The 19,906-nt window shown below is 35.2% G+C and overlaps 1 protein-coding gene across 3 annotated transcripts in view; it reads left to right on the plus strand.

Annotated features, from left to right (window-relative positions):
• Positions 1 to 19,253, plus strand: part of CRISPLD1 (cysteine rich secretory protein LCCL domain containing 1) — a 40,350-nt gene extending 21,097 nt beyond the window's left edge. For all 3 annotated transcript variants that reach the window (XM_017812554.1, XM_017812555.1, XM_017812556.1), the window contains exons 2-14: positions 1,596 to 1,714; positions 1,848 to 1,980; positions 3,437 to 3,552; positions 4,404 to 4,504; positions 5,587 to 5,766; positions 5,860 to 5,920; positions 6,046 to 6,112; positions 6,725 to 6,855; positions 9,544 to 9,587; positions 9,676 to 9,748; positions 11,868 to 11,943; positions 16,499 to 16,629; positions 17,675 to 19,253. In XM_017812554.1, coding sequence (XP_017668043.1) covers positions 1,596 to 1,714; positions 1,848 to 1,980; positions 3,437 to 3,552; positions 4,404 to 4,504; positions 5,587 to 5,766; positions 5,860 to 5,920; positions 6,046 to 6,112; positions 6,725 to 6,855; positions 9,544 to 9,587; positions 9,676 to 9,748; positions 11,868 to 11,943; positions 16,499 to 16,629; positions 17,675 to 17,726 — 1,284 coding nt within the window. In that variant the 3' untranslated portion in view covers positions 17,727 to 19,253. The remainder of the gene's footprint in view (positions 1 to 1,595; positions 1,715 to 1,847; positions 1,981 to 3,436; positions 3,553 to 4,403; positions 4,505 to 5,586; positions 5,767 to 5,859; positions 5,921 to 6,045; positions 6,113 to 6,724; positions 6,856 to 9,543; positions 9,588 to 9,675; positions 9,749 to 11,867; positions 11,944 to 16,498; positions 16,630 to 17,674) is intronic.
• Positions 19,254 to 19,906: the final 653 nt, after the last annotated feature.

A 19,906-nucleotide genomic window follows, 5' to 3' on the forward strand; every position in this document is an offset into this window, starting at 1 on the left:
TCTTCTCTGTGGTGACCCGTGACCGGATCTGAAGGAATGGCCTGAAGTTGTGTCAGGGGAGGTTTAGGTTGGATATTAGAAAAAGGTTCTTCAGCCAGAGGGTGGTTGGGTGCTGGAACAGGGAAGTGGTCACAGCACCAGGCCTGACAGAGTTCAAGAAGCATTTGGATGATACTCTGGGGCACCTGGTGTGACTCTTGGGGATGGTCCTGTGTAGGGCTGGGACTTGAACTCAGTGATCCTTGTGGATCTCTTCCAACTCGGCATATTCTGTGATTCTTTGTGATTGTATGATAATAATAAGACAGAATGGAATGCAATACATTGGAGACCTCTGAAGAAGAGAAGCAAGAACAGATATTCTACGATAAAATTGAGTGATATAATGGTGGTCTTATATAACCAAGGACATATTTGTTTTTAATGGGTAGTCTGATTAATAACATGAAAACTGCATGTCAAAATCAATAGAAAAATAAATTTTAGCATGTGGAATTTGTCTGTTATATTTGTGTAATCTTTGGCTGTGTTAAGGAGCTTTCTACCTTTCATCTGTGCCAAAAATTTGTAGATATGATCTCCAGTGGCTGCATGGGAATTTGGATCTGGAAATATTGAATTATTGTTATTTAGATAGCATAGTCTTAATCTATGAAACTTAATCTGAATTTATGATGAAATACTTGAGGTTCTTTCCTCAGGAAATACTATAGTTTCCTAACCTGAGCATTGGTATCAGAGAGACAGGTATCTGGAAACTGTTTCTGCAGGTCTCAGGAGATTCAAAAAGTCAAGCAGCATTATGGATACTTTGTGCAAGAGGGATGGATCACTTTGAGCAAACCCCAGATTAGTGCAGTAAAAACTATGCATACAGAGTATGGTATGATTTTTTTGATTTGCCTTTCAGCTACAAGCCTATTCTTCCATGTCTCTTAAAGAATTAAAAATAAGGATAAACAGTAGTGATACACAGTAATTCATGATCTTTTTTTTTGACTTGTCCTAAGCATGCCTCATGAATGTCTCCCTTTTTGCCAACCTAGTGATAAAATCAATGAATGACAACCTTACTCTAGTTTTCATATTTGTGTTTGAATTGTGTATTATTTCAACAAAAACTCGTTATAGAAAAGGAAGAGAAAATCGCATTCATTTCACATGAACTATTGGTTTAGAGGAAATAAAGCTTTGTTTGAAAGCATGTTGGGTAATACCCTTTTGACTAAGAAAAGTGCCCATAAGTAAAAAGAAATCTCAAGATAGAAAAAGCACTTAGTTTAGCTTGGAAAGTTGAACTAAGCCTTTCAATTTCGTATTTGTGCTTTATTCACTGCAGCATGGCTGCACATGGTTTCTAAAGGGAATGCTGCAATGGGATTAAAACTTTGTTTTTTCTCATGGTGAAAACATTTTTCTTTCTTACGTAACACAAATGGAGCATGTAATTTTCAAGTCTCACTTTTTTCTTCAGTCTTCTGCCTCAGTAAAAGAAACTTCAAAAATGGACAGTCTTCTTTTTTTATTTTTTATAGAATGAGATACACACCAAGGATTTCTAAGAAGATTTCCCTTTTTTTTCTTTCAAATTTCAGACATGGGACACAGAACTGGAGAGATCTGCAGAGTCATGGGCTGAAACCTGTCTTTGGGAGCATGGACCAGCAAACCTTCTTCCGTCAATTGGACAGAATTTGGGGGCACATTGGGGAAGGTAGTTTAAGATACTGTTTTATGCAATATATGAAGTTTTTTAAAATTTAACAAAATTTGATTATTACTTAAAGGAAAAATGATAGAAGCTACAACTTTTGAATGATCTAATACTCTGCTATTGGCTTTCATAGGTACAGACCTCCAACATTTCATGTCCAAGCATGGTATGATGAAGTGAGAGATTTCACGTATCCCTATCCTCATGAATGCAATCCATATTGTCCATACAGATGCTCTGGTCCTGTTTGTACACATTACACACAGGTATGTAGATGTGTTTGTTTTTTATCACCTGTGGAAAAGAGTGGTTGAGACCTCCAGTTATGTTGCTGTATGATACTTAGAGCATACTAAACTTTCAGTATATGCCATAGCACAAAAGCCCCAAAAGGGCTTGTTTAGACTCCATGGTTAAAAGCACTGGGTATTAGTAACAGAGTAGGGTTGCCATGCAAATCTTTAGACTTCATCCTCATAAATATCACTTCCTTATCAGGACTAAGGAAAAAGCTCATGAACACCAGTGTCGCACTGTGTTGCTGCTCACTGCACTTTGCATAATCCGGCCTCTGTGCTGGTATGCTGATAGTCCTTTCTGTAATAAGCTGAAGAAACAGCTCATTTTTAAAAAAAATAAATATTTTCTTAGGTGAGTTCCTCAGATCAAGGAATAGATTTTAAGATATTACTTTAATTTCAGCACGTTTTTAAAATTGCATAAAACTAATTTATTGCTTACTTCTGAAATTTGTGTATCTAGCCTGAATTTTGGCAGAGGGGAGCCAGTCATGTTTTCAGTGAATGGGAAATGTATGATTTTCAGGTTATACTACAGTCCACATAAAATTTGTGATACAATATTTGAAAACCTAAAAATTATTAATTTTTAAACATTTATTTTCTCTTTAGTAGCATAATTTACAATTGTATCTAATTTTAAAACAGAATTATCTCCATATTCTTATTTACCATTTTTCTAAATATAATTACACTTACCATTACATGCGAGATCAATACATATATAGTGTTTTTGTGGTATCCTGTTGGATCTACAGATCTGGCTTATCTTGAATTAATACAATTTCAACAGCTGTCATATTTGTCTAATTTGAAGATTCCAGCCTTTGTCACTCTGATTATTTTGAGATCTGCAGTGAAAGGTGAATAAGGAGCACAACCACCTTTGATGGCAATGACATGAAAGCATATTCATTTAAAATCCATTACTTGGGTCTATTTGGTGTATGAGGGTTTTTTTTTTAAGTTTTATCCTTTATCTTACTTCCTTTTACTGCTGAAAGATATCTGTTCTCTCAGTCCAACCGATCCAAACCCCTCTGGGTCTTTAGGTTGTACTGAGAACTCTAGGGCACAGGAATATAACTTCTAACTCACAGTCATCTATAAATTGTAATTCCAAGAACCAGTTCTTCAGATCATGTTTTGTAAATGTTTTGCTACACTTTCAAATATATGCTTAGACCATTTATATGTATAAAATGAGAGCTGCATTTTTTGTGTCAAGGTAAAGCTTTTCTTTCTATTAAGGGTATAACCAAATGGCCTTTTGGCAGTTATAATTAGGTCACTTCAACCCATTTATAACAGAGGGGAATATATCACTTCTGTTATTTGAGTTTTATATATTGAAGTTTGGAGATAGTTATGATTTTAAGTTTATCAGCTTTGGTTTCACATTTTTCTCTTTCATTTTCCATAGGTTGTTTGGGCTACAAGTAGCAGAATTGGTTGTGCAATTAATTTGTGTCATAACATGAACATCTGGGGACAGATTTGGCCAAAAGCAGTCTATCTTGTATGCAATTATTCTCCTAAGTAAGTAGATTGATACCCAGAAATATCTTGAGGGGGCAAGATACTTTAAATAATCTGAAAGGAGATCATGGATTTTCTATCTTTTGTACTGTTACTTTGTTCCCAAGGCAGGCTTTGGCTGCCCAAATACTCTTGTGATTTTTCTAGTCCTTTGGTTTTCTGGTCCGTGTTTTAGTATACAGCATCAGAGATCTTTGTTGTAGTGTGATATTTGTATTTCCCCACTGTGACTTTAAGGAATGTGTAACAGGAAGCTCATGGTTAAGATCAACTTTTATAGGATATTCCATCTAGGAGAGTGGAGCCTGTTCTCATGTAATGGAGGAACTTAGTCTTACAGCGCTATGCCAGTCTGAAAAGATCTTACAGCAATTTACATCAGTTCTTCAGCTTTTTTCTTCATGGACTTTTCAACTATGTCCTATGTATTTGGTATAGAATCATAGAATCATTTGGATTGGAAAAGACCTTTAAGGTCACTGACTCCAACTGTTAAGCTAAAACTGCCAAGTTCACCTCTAAACGATGTCCCTAAGTGCCACATCTACATGTCTTTTAAATACCTCCAGGGATGCTGATTCCACCACTTCCCTGGGCAGCCTGTTCCAGTCCTTGACAGCCCTTTCAGTGAAGAAATGTTTCCTAATATCCAATATAAACCTCCCCTAGAGCAACTTGAGATCATTTCCTCTCATCCTATTGCTTGTTACTTGGGAATATCAGAACAAAGTTACAGTCTATGTATCTGCTGGTTTTCATTATTTATTTGTTGACATACTAAATGCTGTTTAATGTTAATACATTTATTTATTAAGGTATTTTTTGCTATTTTTTTTTCTTTTTGTGTAAAGGGGTAATTGGTGGGGTCATGCTCCTTATAAACCTGGTCGCCCTTGTTCCGCATGTCCCCCTAGTTTTGGAGGAGGTTGTAGAGAAAATCTTTGTTACAGAGGTAAGTACTATTTCAGCATTACAACTATAAATGGGAATAGAAATGTAACCTTTCCTTTTTGATTTCTTTCCTCATTATGCCTTAACCTAGTGGAATAGTATATATTATGCATATACCCAAAGACCTGGTAGGGCCCTTCTTTACTATGATGAATGAGATCATGTAGTTATGGTATGTGAGGCTGAGCCTCATCAGAGTGGACTGTACTGAACTCCTGCTGATAAGTGCTGATTCAGGGCTTTTAGTGCACAAGGATGGAGACTGTCACTGTGTGCTATTTATGCCTTTCTGTAATTACAGTGGAAGTCTATGCAGTCATTTGTTTATAGCGAAACGTTATCTCAATGACATAGTCATGTGCTATATGAAAAATCAAGAACAAAACTGGAAGACATTAGAAATTAAAATGTAGGCTAGGATGATTATTAACTTCTTAAAATTTTTGGAATGCTATTCATATTTTATAGCATTGAAACACAACATATTATGAAACTGCTACTTCTTTTTGCTTTACTCTGTGTATGAGTAATTTAGCAATTTTTCTTAATAACTTTTGAGATCTCATATGGACCATATGAAAGTGCATAAATGTGCCCAAATACCTTCCTTATAGTTCTTGTCTAAGTAAGAAATGTAGATTCAGTTATAAGTATTTCAAAATTATTTTCATTGTGTATGAATAGAAGGGCCTCATTTTCAGGTGTATTTTATTATGAAATAAGCTTCTTTAATTGCATATCATCTGTGAATTTGGTAAAACTCATGTATAACAGAGATCATCTTTGTTCTATTGGTTTTCTGATGGCATAAAGGTACTAAAACAGGAGCATTTTCATACTTAAATTGTGCTGCGTGTACTAGAAAAAAAAAATCTTTGCTCAGTATCACAAACATACTTGAGATGTTTTTATTAATCTTGTGTTCTTTATCTTATGAAATAGTGAGAAGTCTTTCTTGCTTTCATTTTTCCACCATTTTATGAGAACAAAGTCATTTTACTGAAACACAGTGAGGGATTTACATTCCACACTGATTTTTTTTTTTTCTGAGAGATTATTTTTTTTGCCCATTTTCTGAAACAGAGGATTCAGAAAGACCTTATTCTCCCCATGAACCAGAAGAGGAAACCAACGAGATTGAACGTCAACGATCCAAAGCCCAGGATGCAACAGTGCAAAGCCGGCCAAGAACACATTCACCTTCGGCCTCCACAGGCACTGATGACAGTGAGAAAAATGAAGTAATAAGCACGCAGCAAATGTGTAAGGAATTTACCTGATTTGCAAGTGGTCAACAAAATTAAATTGTATAGTATGAAATTCACTGCAGTGAATTTGCTTTTTTGCTTGTTTTAGCTCAGATTGTCTCATGTGAAGTAAGGCTGAGAGATCAGTGCAAAGGAACAACTTGCAATAGGTATGGTAAATTTTACAGTTGTCATTTTGAGATTATTCTGAAAGGCTGTATTTGTACATGAGCTGAAATATTTTCCCTTTTTGTAATCCCAGGATTTAAGACCAAGTTGTGTTTTATTCTCTTAGGTATGAATGTCCTGCTGGCTGTTTGGATAGCAAAGCCAAAGTTATTGGAAGTGTACATTATGAAATGGTAAATAAATATTTTTAAATTAGATTTTGTACCAGTAAAGTGTTTAATGAAATGTCTTTTCTGTTGGAATACTAGTTAAAATCATATTAAGAATGCATTTTGAGTATATCAACATTCACCAAAAATAAAAGCTAACACCAAATGTTTAAGATAGCATCAGATGACCTAAATTTGCATCTGCTATTCTGCATGTACTGTCCAAATATTCTTCATACTTACGCATACACAGAAGTAGAATTTTTATGTCCACTTGTTTGAATGTAAATATGTGAAGGTGCGATTAAAAGTACAGCAATTTGTGGGTACACTCAATTTGTGGGTATAAATTGTTTCAATAAGGTAGGCCTACTTGACTTAATGCTAGCTGAAAGTATAGCATTTACTCTGTAGGTCTGGAAAACAATATAAGAAATAACAACTACTGTGAACAAGTATAATGTAAATAAGAACAGTTTATCTCTGAGTAAGGCAAAGTGGTGTTTTATTTGTATGAAATAATACCTACATAGACCATGCCAAACCTAATAGACTCTCTACCAAGTTTTTAATGACACATTGTAATTGAAACCTTATTGTCTGACATGAAACTGCTTTTCTTGCTCTGTTTTTCAGCAATCCAGTATTTGTAAAGCTGCCATACATTATGGCATCCTAGACAATGAAGGTGGTTGGGTTGATGTCACTAGGCAAGGGAGGAAAAACTACTTTATCAAGTCTTATAGAAATGGCATTCAGTCAATTGGGTAAGTTTTCTTAAAATATATGGAAATGTTTTCACATGTTTATTTGTAGTTCCTACAAGATGTATCACAGTAAAATATTTTTCTCATACTTTTTGTCATAAAGAATATGAAAATGCTATAGAAAGGCACATGGATATGGAGTTATTGTATCCATTCTGAAACTTTATTCAGTGTTTAATGGTGGACAGAAAAGTGACACAATTATGATGTGAAAGAAGGCAGATTGTTTTACACGTTTTGAACAAAGCTAGTATTATTTCCAAAGTTGGACCATGGACAGAGCAATCTATGACAGTTAAGAAAGCAATAATCTTACAAGGTTTTTTCTGTAAGTGACCCTCTTGTAGTGTACATATGAAGAATATGAACCAAGTAGAAAATACACCTCTTCCTATATGTTTGATGATTTCATCACAGTTCCACAGTTTCTGAGAAATTTTCTGGGAAAATCCAGAAAAACAGTGCACAGAAGGGAAGAATACTTGCTGTTTCTTACGTAATTATCCAATGATAGGAAAACATCAGTATTAGCATATTTGAATCTAAGATACTATTAATATTTGCAAATTACACTTCAATATATATAGTAATGTATTCTTCAGAGCTGTACATTTCTGTCCTTATTTTTGTCTATAATTAGTATGTATGTAATAGTAGTATGCATGGAACAGTTAATGTAGGAGTGACATTGAACTGAAAGAAAATAGAATTTTGCTGAGTGATGTATTTGGCTCAGGTGTAAACCCAAGGGTAAGGAGATAGGTGATCATCAGAGACTGTACATACACTCTGTGCTGTGCACCTGTGATAATTTCTCTTTTCAACAGATAAATCTAATCCGGCATAGAGAAGAACACTTACCTGTGTCTTGGGTTTAACCTGTAGCTGGGTTTTAGTAGTGGGGGGAGCTATAGGGTGGCTTCTGTTAGAAGCTGCTAGAAGCTTTCACTGTCCTATGAGAAGCCAATGGCAGTCAGTCCTATGAGAAACCAATAGCAGACTAAATTCAATGACCTATAATTTGGTCTACCTGGGTAGCACTTAAGGCATTGATATCAATCTGTTTCTTTGGATCATCTGATGACCTGACTGTGGTCAGGTTAGTTACCCACCTAAAAATGAAGATACAGACAGATATTTCTTTTTTTTACTTGCTTTGAGACAATGAGACAAGTAACTCTGGATTATACCAATCCTAACATATTAGGAGCAAGTGTAAGAGTAGATAAACTGTAAAACGATCTTTTAAACTAGAAGCACTTGATTTTCCATCAGTTGAAATCTCTGTGTTTCTGTGCCATATGAGACAAAACTGTATGAGTGTCCAGCCTACCTGAGTGTGTTTAGCACCTATCCTTTGAGAATCAGAACTCAGAGCAAGGTATTAACACTTGGTTTTGTTGGCTATGGGATAAATAAAGATTATTTACCAAAGTTTCAAACCTTCAAAAGGCCCATCGATAAGGCAGGGGGTACCTTGCAGCTACCTGACTCTTACCAGTGTCTCTAGATGGAACCTTGCATAAACTACATATCCATTCAATGAATAGATGACATAAAGTGGATCTCACCTCTATTGTGTATTGCAAACCAGAATAGGGAATACAGAAAAGGGACTGTCAGTGCAGCATACAGCAAACTTCCTAATCTTCAGCTCCTCTGACTTCTAATCAGGATTGCTAATAACAATGTTTTTTCAGCTGTTGGATTTTCTTAGTATAGGATGCTGTTCTCAATATCTCAAATAATCAACAAAAGAGTAGAGTGAACTATACCCCCATCAGTGTTTGCAATGCTAGGGCAACAGAAGTATGAACTGCCTCAGTGAAAACAATGTGAAATTGATGGGCCATACAACTAAATAAACCAATGCAGGCAAACAGTGGAGTCCCCAGGAGCAATTTGTTCCAAAGGGGAATAGGGAATCATTTCCTTGGTTTGTTTTTTTTTAATAATAAATAGCTTTATGGGTGCCAAAAGCATTGTCAGTTTCTGTGTTACAGATGAAAAATATCAGAATCAAAGGTGTATCCAAGGAGTAAAAGAAGAGGAAAACAGAATATAAGAGGAGTAAAATAGAAATGCTCATCAATTTGGAATGAAACAACATAATCTATATACCTGACTCTTTATAACAACAGGAAACGAATGCATCTGGGTACCATATAATTACTGAGAAAAAATGACTTACATTTTACACTGGGTTTTCAGTGATACTGTTGATAACAGATGACACAAGATCCAAAAATAAAATTTAATTAAATGTTTCAGAAAGTCTGTGAGGAGAAACTCTTTTCAGAGTTGGAGTTGTTTATAGGAATGAATCTTGAGCAGAAAGTGAATGATCTCTTCTGGTAGATGAATGCTTCTGAGCAACCACATGCTACATTTTGAGGGACAAATATATTGCATGGTTTGTTCCTAGCAGACTACTCTCTTAGCAAATTAAACTACTGAAAGAGTTTAACATGCATTCTTTTTTTTTCAGATGGATTCAGTGGGAGTACAAAATAAATGTGTCATTGCAATAAGTAGATTCACAACTGGGCGGGGGGGGTGCAGTGGGTAAAAACTGGTTTGGTACAGTGTCTTGAGTTAATTTCTGTATTCTCTAATAAAAATACTTCTAGCTAAAAGAAATCACTGAAATATATTATTTACTGACAATTTCTATTATTTCTTCTTCAGAAAATACCAGTCAGCTAATTCCTTCACTGTCTCTAAAGTAACAGGTTAGTATTAATTTCTTATAAACTCAGTACTACTTTATGATTTTTCTAAATAGCACATATTTATTTGTTTCTGTTTTACTTTCTTCAGTTCAGGCTATTACCTGTGAAACAACAGTGGAACAACTCTGTCCATTTCAAAAACCAGCCTCACACTGTCCAAGGTAAAATTATTAAAATTTTATTAGTTTAAAATGCTGCCAATATTTCTGTCAGTTCCTAATTACCCTAAGTTGTCATTGATCAAAGATGTCAACAGTAGCTGTGAAAATGAAGTCAGAAATGTTTAACTGATATTTAAATCTTTGGTCTCAGTAGAAAGCCAGGTAAGTAAAGATGATCTGCAGGTTTTTTCAATGGGAGAATCTCTTTTTCTTTTGCTCATGAGGATCCTGTTGCTAGTCTTAGTGAAATTGTTAGGTTAAAGACTCTGAATAATTCTTCATTATCCAGTATTATTTCTATGCACCTTGGGCAAAGTACACTTTATTTCAATTTATTTACCTGTAAAACAGATACAATAGAAGGATACAATACAGATATTTATTGCAGAACTTACCGATTTGTTTGGGAGTTCTGTAGGAACTGGATTGAAAAAAATTTGAAATATATATGGTTAAATTAAGGTGTGGTCTGCAGGTCAGTAAACAACTTTAAATATTTGTGCCATTTTTTTGAAGACTGTGTTTTAACTCTTCGAAAGAAGCTGTGCTGCAATATTTTGATGAACGAATTTGGTAACAGTTCTTAAAACCATAGATGAGTCAAAGGTAAATACACTGTAGCATGATTTACCACAAACTAAGCTGGAGATATCCACAGGATTACTTTCATAGCAATTCTACAGCCAATACAGGAAGCAAGTACAAAGCCAGAACTGCTAGAAAAACATCCCTTCATGTAGCACTTGGGTCCATGGACTTGTTTGGTGTTTGGCTATGGCTCCTGGCTCTCTAGCTGGAAGATGTGGAGAACTAAACTAAGGAGTGGAACACAGGAATGGATAGATACAATTTCATACTTGTATATTTTTCTTTTTTTATTAATTATTAAAAGCTAAAATTAGCTTCATTAAGAGAAAAATAGGGTCTGTCTTAAGGAAAATTAAAAAATAAAAATAAGGTTAAAAATGGTTTAATTCTGATACATCAACTTAAGGAACTTCACAACAGCAGTGATTCATTCAAGATTCTGTGCATGCTCTTAATTCTGAAAATATAGTCTCAGGAAATACAAACAGTAATCAGCTATGGCATTGATTACACAAGCTTACTTTTCCCTTTTGTACCCTAATCATAAATCATCAGCTCTTCAACCGCCCTCCTTTGAGATCTTGCTTCCTTCTAACAAAAGTAGCTTTCTTAACTGCTTTAATTACCCATCTGGTAAGACTCTAGCGTGCCTAGGTGATGTGACGTGCCAAACATCCATGGAGCCTGGAGAGCATCCTAGAGAAGAACACTTGCCCAGGGCTGCCCCGTGTAGGGACCAAAGTGTTTAGGGCATGACCCATTTTTTAAATTAAATAGTTCAGAGTAGACATTGAGTTAACTGTCAGTTCTTGCTTGTAGCATATCACAATTAACAAATAAGATGCTTGACACCTTCTGTACTACAATTAGCTTCCCATATGATTTTCATGTGCATTTTGAAACTATAGCAGCCATGAATCACTGAGAAAGTTTTCCTCAAAGGTCAACAAAATGCAGTTAATAAAGATGGTCTTTGTTTTTGTAGCCTTCTGATCTCCTAGAATCAGGTAGGAATCTCATTACTTTACGAAGTTTTTCATTTTAGCTATGGATGCCAGTGCTCACCTTCACTATAAGTTGCTAGATTGGCTTACATCACCAGGTCATCAGCATCAAAGCAGATCCTCACTCAGATCTGCCTCTTCTGTGAAGGTATTTGACTGTACAGTTTGTAAAGGATGCTGTAGAATCAGATAAATTATAGAAGAGTGAACAGTCTCTTTTCTCACTGGCTTTTCTACTAGCCTTATGTATGTTGGACAAGAACACCATCCGCTTATCAAAAGGGAAGAAGACTAGACGTGTTAAAGTATAATTTTAAGCACTTCATTATGAACCTCAACTTACATCAGCAATGTTTTTCACCTGTATGATCAAAGCCTCAAAAACTGACAGCATTTTAAGAGCAGTATAGACCCATATATATGCATTATGAACTTGACTTATACTCAGTAATGCTGACAATGAACATGATATAGTAATCCTCTGATACTCATTCCTGACTGTGTGTGGTTTGTTTTTGATCTTTCAGGGTGTATTGTCCTTACAACTGTATGCAGGCAAATCCACACTACGCTCGTGTCATTGGTACACGAATTTATTCTGATGTAAGTATAGGGATTTACATTACGTTATATAATGAAATATAAAATCCTATGAAAAGTTATAAGGTAAAGATAACGAGATAGAGCATAGATATAGTTTTCCTGCATATGCTTATTTTTCACACAGTCTTTTCAAAGTTCTTTTTCAGAGACTCCCATTTAAGTTAGCAGTACTCAGCTAACTGGAAAGTTATTTGAAAACCCATTATAGACTTCAGTAGTCTCTGGAACCAAATTTTCAGTTTTTTAATGAAAATTCCCACTGATTTGTTTAATATTAGCAGTGTATACTCATTTAAACCCCTGCACTTTAGATCCTGATGCACCCATAACTTCTGTTGGATAATACTAACAAAAAAACCTACTCTTAAAATAAATGTCCACAGTCTCATTATTTTGGATATTTCTTATTTGTGTGGGTAGCAAAATATTTGCAGCAGATTTTTAATATGTTTGTGTAAAGTATCTCACGTTGTCATATTTTAACATTTTTTTGTCGTTCTGTTTCCTAATCAAGTTTTTTTTCCTACAACATGTTGAGTTCTCAGGTGGGTAGAAAGAATGAAAAGAGGGTTCTATTTTATGCCCCTCCTTTGTCATCTCTCTATGGAGAACCCAGGATGTAGCGGCAGAGAAAGCAGATCACATTTTTGCCAGTTTTAACTGAAAATGTAGTCTCTGCAATTATGTTGTAACTATCTTATAGCTGTCATAAGGAGTAGTATGGCAACCAGCTGGGCCAGATTTTCACTACTTTCCAGTACTTTTAAATGTGTGAAAATAATATGCGAATATTTGGTCATCATTATTTTGAAACTAAGTAATGTCCATTAGATTACCTGAGTATCTTGTCCTGAAAAACTCTTGTCCATAAGCAGTGTCACAGATGTGAGTAGTACTTCTAATTTAAGAAGGATTTGTGCATTGGATCCTTAATGTGTGTGAGAGAGGCAGTGAAAACAGATTCAATACAAGTAAGTCCATTTTGTGGAAGATGATTTTCTTTCAGTTCTGTGGTTGCAATCAAAGGCTACAGCCAAAGTTTCCCAGTGAGTTAGAAAAGACTTTGTTGTAGGAGAAAGAAGACATGCTTTTGTTTGACTTAGACAGGAGAACATCCCAGAATATATATTTTCTTTGTCTGGAGAAGCCCCAGGTGACTTTAATTAGTATTACAGAGTTATACTTTAAAATTTATTTTAGATGTACTATTTCATTATTCATCTCCATTGTATAGAAATGTGTGCAGCCATAGTGCTTTTAGGAAGAAATGGACATAAATACAGGTAAGAAACCAGAGATGGAAGTCTTCTTATCAACTTCAAATGCTGTCAGGGTAGATATTTACACTGAAGGTGCTATTTTAGATTATGTTTATAGTAGTTTCTAGTACATAGAGTATAGTGGTAAAGGAGATAAATAGACATCTGCAGGGCAGAGTTCATTTGACTTTTTTGGAATGTCTACCTTACTATGAGATGAATTGCCAAACAGAGATGTCTGTTCTTCTCCATTTCCTACAGAAGGGTCCTGGGGCATCTAGCTCAAATGTAGAAGGATGTATTTGCACAGGTGTTCCCATTGATGATATCAGTATTATACAGTTTTCTACAATGTTCTTTTTTTTGCTAACATTTATTTTAAACCTAAGATACTTTTTTAATGATATTTTCACTAATACAGTTGGGTATTATATGCATTACAATATATTACTGAACTAGCTTCAGGTGAAGTATTTCTAGAGAATAACCTGTTTAATAAGTGTGCCCTCTTTTACAGTTTTTCATGTATTCACAGAGAGATTTCTTCACAGATAGAGAGAATTCATTCGCCCGCTTGTCACAGCAAATGTATTTGAAATTGCAGTCCATGATCTACTTAGTTGATTACACAAAATAGATGGGGTTTTTGTGAAGTTCATGCAAATTCATAAATATGTATGTGGATGTATGCATATATGCACATGACTATTTATTTGCCTTACTGCTTAGGCCTCTTGCATTGAATAAAGGAACAGGATTTTGCAAAGATAGTTAAAAAAAAAGCAAATAATATTAATGGATGTCACTAATGCAAAAAGATACATTTACAAAATCATTTTTATAGTATTGAGAATCTAGTTAAACCTTTCCTTTTCTGGCTTTGGTCTGATCAGACATTTATTCTTAAACTCATTTCATATTTTATGGTGACTTCTTTTCCTCTCTATTCCTGAGAAGATTTGTTCTCTGGTTTATCAGTAGTGCCCCACAGAATTTTTACCCTTTTTTTTTCTTTTTCATTTTAACCTTTAGCCTCTTAGTCTGTAACTCCCACAGTATCAGTAAATAAGGGATGGCTATAGTAGTAACAGTAAGGCATGTGTTGGTGTTCAGGATATAACAAAAGTCTTGAAACCTTGGGAGGAGGAAAAGTACAAAGTAGTTTAATTGGCATCCCTCATGGCATGTTCACAGCCAGCAGTGTGGAAAAAAACCCTAAAGCATCTTTGCAAAAGATAGTTTTCATAAACAATGTCAGATCTTTACTCCTTTAAATATTGTAACATTAAAAGACAAACTACATAACAGTGAAACCGGCGAGTCCTGTGCTTGGAATGAGAGTAGGAAAATCATTGCTATTTTAAATTCCTGATTTTATATACAATTGAGATTGCAAAATAGCTACGGCAAAGATTTAAATTACACTAGTTATAACTGGAAGAAATACGAGTTTTGTTTAAATAGTGGTTTGTTTGACCAGCTATTGATATTTATATTGGCTAAGTTTTTTAAGGTTGCCTGTGGAGAGATCTATTGCATTGAAGACTTTTTCCACAAAAAAACTTGTCTCTAAGTGGAGATTTACTGTAGCTGGACCTGCACTTTGCTGTGCTATGTGTTGAAGATTGGGGCCTACCATCTGGAGTATCTAAGAAGTTTCATTCTTCTAGCAATTTTTAAAATGCTGAAAGAGTATTAGAGGACTACAAGTTTAAATCAATTATTTAAATTAACGTTATCAAGATTGTCACTGAGGAATCCTTCTGTGGGTATTATTTATGCTTCATGGGTTCATGAGAGGAATGTGTGACCAGAGAATGTAGGTTTCAAGCAGATATAGGTGCTGGTAACTTCACAGAGAATTTTCATTGAATCATAGAATACCAGGTTGGAAGAGACCCTAAGGATCATCTGCTCCAACCTTTCCTGACAAAACATGGTTTAGACAAAGTGGCCTAGGATCTTGTCTAAAAAGTGTCCAATGCTGGGGAATCCACCAATTCCATGGGAAGATTATTCCAAAGGTTGATTGTTGTCATTACGAAAAATTTTCATTTTGTGTGCAATTGAAATCTCCATAAGAGTAGCTTGTACCCATCACTCCTCATTTTTTCCATATGACTTATGTAAAAAGGGAGCCACCCTTTAAATACTAAAACATGATGATGAGGTCTCCCCTAAGCCTTCTTTTCTCAAGGCTGAACAAACCCAGTTCTCACAGCCTTTCCTTATATGACAGCCTCCCCAGTCCTTTAGTTGTCTTTGTGGCTCTTCTCTGGACCCTTTCCAACCTTTCCACATCTCTTTTATAGCAGGAACAACAACTGATGTGGCCTGACAAGCACTGAGTAGAGTGGGATAATGATTTCTTTATCTCTCCTGGTGGTGCCCTTGCTGATACAACCCAGCATCCTGTTTGGTATCTCTTGTTTCTCTTTGCTGCAGTGGCACACTATTTACTCATACTGAACTTGTGGTTTACCAGGACCCTCAGGTCCTTTTCCTCAGAGCTGCTCCCCAGCTGGGTTGATCCTTGCATGTGCTGCACTCCTGGATTATGTATATGCACTCCAGGTGCAAGACCTTGTCTTTGTTGAGCTTCATAAGGTTCTTGTTAGTCCACTCTTCAAGCCTATCCAAGTCTTCCTGCAGGGTTGCTCTCTTCTCTGAAGTGTCCGCTTTCCCATTTAGTTTGGTATCATTGGCAAACTTCATCAGGTAGACTTGATCCTATCATTGAGTTCACTTATGAAGATATTAAACAGCGTTTGGGCCAATATCAGTCCCCAGGGGCCCCACTTGTGACAGATTACCACACTGAAAAGAAGCTATTTGCCACCACTCTGGGTGCCACCTGTCAGCCAGTTCCCCACCACTGCACAGACCCATCGCTAGACCACATCACTGTTTCTCCATGAGGAGGGTGGGAAACCATATCAAAAGTCTTGGAGGAATCAGCTAGACAATTCCCCCTCTGTTGTTGAATTGAAGGCTGATAGGTTCTTTCATTCTGAAAGACTGAAGAATTCAAACATGTTCCTGATCTTTGAACTGAAATAGCTTGAAAGAAATTATTTTGGCGTCATACTGAAGAGGATCTTTGAAGAGACAGTGTCTTTATTCCTATAAATTGACCTAATCCTTATGAAACTGATTTAAATACTGTAAGATTAATAAAATTAGTCATGCAATAATTATTTTATGTTTCCTAAACTTGGTTTAAATGTAATTTGTTTTCTTCTAAACAATTACAAAGTAAAAGGATGAAAACTAATCTTTCCCGCATTCTTCCGTAGGTATCCAGTATCTGCAGAGCAGCACTACACGCTGGTGTAGTCCGCAACCAGGGTGGTTATGTTGATGTTATGCCAGTAGACAAAAGAAAGGTGTATGTTGCTTCCTTTCAAAATGGAATATATTCAGAAAGGTACAGAGCCCGTTTTCAAAGATTACACTTTACCCTTTGCCTCCATGAGATTTACAAAGTCTTGCATTGTGTCTGTTTGTATCTAGGGCAGTGCTAGAAACCAAACAAATAGGCCAAAATTGGTGATTTACAGAGCTTGTGTAACAGCCGTGGTGACTTTGGAGAAGCTGTGGTGGCAGAGCTGCCTGCCTCCTCTAAGCTCATAAAACATTACTCTGAAAAGTTGTGTATGAAATAAAACCTCTTATTTGCTTTGCTGGTTCTGTTGCAACTAACACAATATTTGATAAGAAAATTGCCTTTACTTTCTTAGGGAGGTTTTAAAAATTAACACTGATGATGCAGGTTCATTGGTTCCTGATGAACTGTTCATTAGTGATTTACATGGTATTGAACCAGTGATCCTGAATCATGAATAATATTTACAAACATTAAAATTCATGATCATTGAAACATAGTTTTAATTTCTTTTTTTTTTTAATAGTTTGTTGTTAACAGTGTTTTTCTGAAAGACCTGGAGAAGCTGTGAAAGTTCATTTGGTTGTATTCAGTGTATTTTTGCATTATATGATGATAACACATGGCTGCATGTTGCAGATTAATTTTAATCTCTGAGAGAGTTCTCCAGGTTCTGAAGGAAGAAAGAGAAAGTACCTTAAAAAAAATCTTCATCATATAAGCTACTAACAAATAAGGGAACTCCTGGGTCTGCAAATTCTCTCCAAATGTAGTTGTTAGAATAGTGAGCATAAATGCAGGCTATCTCTTTCTTCTGAAAAATTTTTAGTATTTTGCTTCAGTAGAGCTTTATTCCTTAAACCAGGATCCCTCATCACAAAGGATTACTTGATTTTTTTTAATGTTATTTTTTGAAATTTAGGTAGTTTTTATTTGTAGCAGTTTTAAAAAATCTTGGATAGCTAAAGTTAGGAGTTGTTACAAGAACTGCTGCAGGATCTTAGAATTAACAATTAACAATTTAAAAACGTTGTCATTGGAGTGTTGCAGTCTTAAAAATAACATAATTGATGTATTTATGTTTCAGTTTACAGAATCCTCCAGGAAGCAAGGCATTCAGAGTATTTGCTGTTGTTTGAATCTAGCAAGTAAAATGTAAAACAGGCAAGTGAAACCAGAACACTTGGAAAAGAGTAATACAGGCCATTTCTTATAATTCCTAGAATTTGTATAAAGCTGTAACATTATTGTACAGAAGATGTATACTGCTTTCCACCAAAAAGTTTAAATTACATATATATCTTAATGAAAAAAATCTGTAAAAATAAACATGGGAGAAAAATTCATTTGAAAATCTATAATGATATATAACACTGCTTTGAATCCTGTGTTAAATATTGCTATATTTTCTTAGCAGTTACTCTTATACAGTTAATTCAAAGCTCATAAATGTTCTTTGTTTTCCTCATCTGAATATATTATTGTATGGTGCTTTATATATGCCACTAACAGTAACCTTTAAACTATATCATAGGGAGGCCTGAGTTTTTATTTTCAATGTACAGAAAAGAAGCCATCCCAATATTCTGATAAAATAAATCATGCCTTAAAGTAAAATAAAAACATATATATAACTTTTTGATGATTTACAGTAGCATTAGCCACGCAAGCATAGAAGAGCTAGATTGTTCTCAATTTCACACTAATCATAACAAGTCCAAATACCTATTTTGAAATAAAATGGAAGATATAAAATATGGGAAGCCCTGGGTCACATTAGCATGTTTTCCTCTAAAAAAATATTTCTAAGAGACATTCATCTCTATTATTTCTTAAATAGGTTGATAAAATATTTATTGGATGCTGCTAAGCTCTTTAATTCAAATAAGCAATTCATTATGGCCCAATCTTTCACAAATATTCCACTGTCTTGGGATGGTTGAATGAGAGACAGACATATATAATATTGGAGGATCTGATAAAATTTTTATATTGAGAAGTGTAGTAACCTGAAATTAAGGAATAAGCCTGCAGTTCTGCAATGCAGTTCTGCACATCCACATATATATTTTTGCCATGTCACTCCTTCAGTTTACCAAAATTGGGTCTCAGAAAAAATGTAGACTTGTACACATACATAAAAATTTGCAAGCTTGAGGCCTTGAGTTTTACATGTTGTCAATATACTATACATTGATATGAGGGTAAATGTTCAAAAAAACCAAAGAAAATAGTAACAAAGGCTAACCTTGCTCCCCATGACCTGGCAAATATTCCTGCAGGCCAGGAAGTATAGTGGTATGAAGCCCAATGACAATTATGTCATTTGTTGCTTCACCATTTAAAAAAATTCATTTATGGTGAACAGCTTGGTGGATTAATTTTACCATATTATGGTATATAAAGAACATGTAGTGGTGTTACTATGTTTCTTTCTATGAAAAGTGTATTGGTGCTTTAAGACTGAAAAGCTGTTAAACCTTATTTTTGGTGTATTTTGTTTCTGTTTTTGAATTTCACTGCAACTTGTAAACTGGTTCATACTCTTCATATTTCAGAATACGATATTCTGCCTTCTCTTTTGCTACATGTACTACCTCATGTGGTTAGGCAAGCTTTGTTAGTTTTTTTTAATCTGTTTTGAATAAAAATAATTTACATTGTAAGACTAACTTTGACAGCTTTTATTTTTTAATTGTTTGTCCTGAATCAAGAGAAAAAACAGCCACCCTAAATGTACTTATTTTTCTTTTTTGTAGGATCAAGCAGCAGACATAGTCTGAGGTTCTAAAAGATGTAAAGGCAATTTAGACACAAAACTTTCACTAATTGCATCAGAAGTTTTGTGGATAAATCTTCTGCTCATTTTTTCAAGTTTTGACAAGGGTCAAATTGATGAGGGAGACAAAGAGTCTTTTATGTATAACCCCTTTTTCTTTGTGCAAGTGGTGGCCATTGAAAGAAGCTTTTATATAAATTTTGCAATACTGGCATTAACCATTTTTCAGAATTGAAACCAAAGTGCAATTAGACTTTGACTGTGCTGGATCTCCAAGTCAGTCAAAAGCTTGAGACAGACTTGCACCATCTTTTCTTAAAAGCACCAAAGCAGTAACACAGAAAAGTCTTGCAGTACCTGGAGTTGGGGTTATCAGAACATAAAAAGCAGTAAGGCCACCTCTGAAGTTGAGGACACACAGAACTACTGAGGGAGACGTTAAAAACAAAATGTTTTGACTGCAAATAGTGTCCCTTTCCACACAGGTGGTACATTTCCTTGCAACCTGGCCTTGCCATTCAGCAGCTCTCCGTGTTCCCT

This window comes from Lepidothrix coronata, unplaced genomic scaffold (assembly GCF_001604755.1).
Source record: "Lepidothrix coronata isolate B3197 unplaced genomic scaffold, Lepidothrix_coronata-1.0 Scaffold36, whole genome shotgun sequence".
NCBI lineage: Eukaryota > Metazoa > Chordata > Aves > Passeriformes > Pipridae > Lepidothrix > Lepidothrix coronata.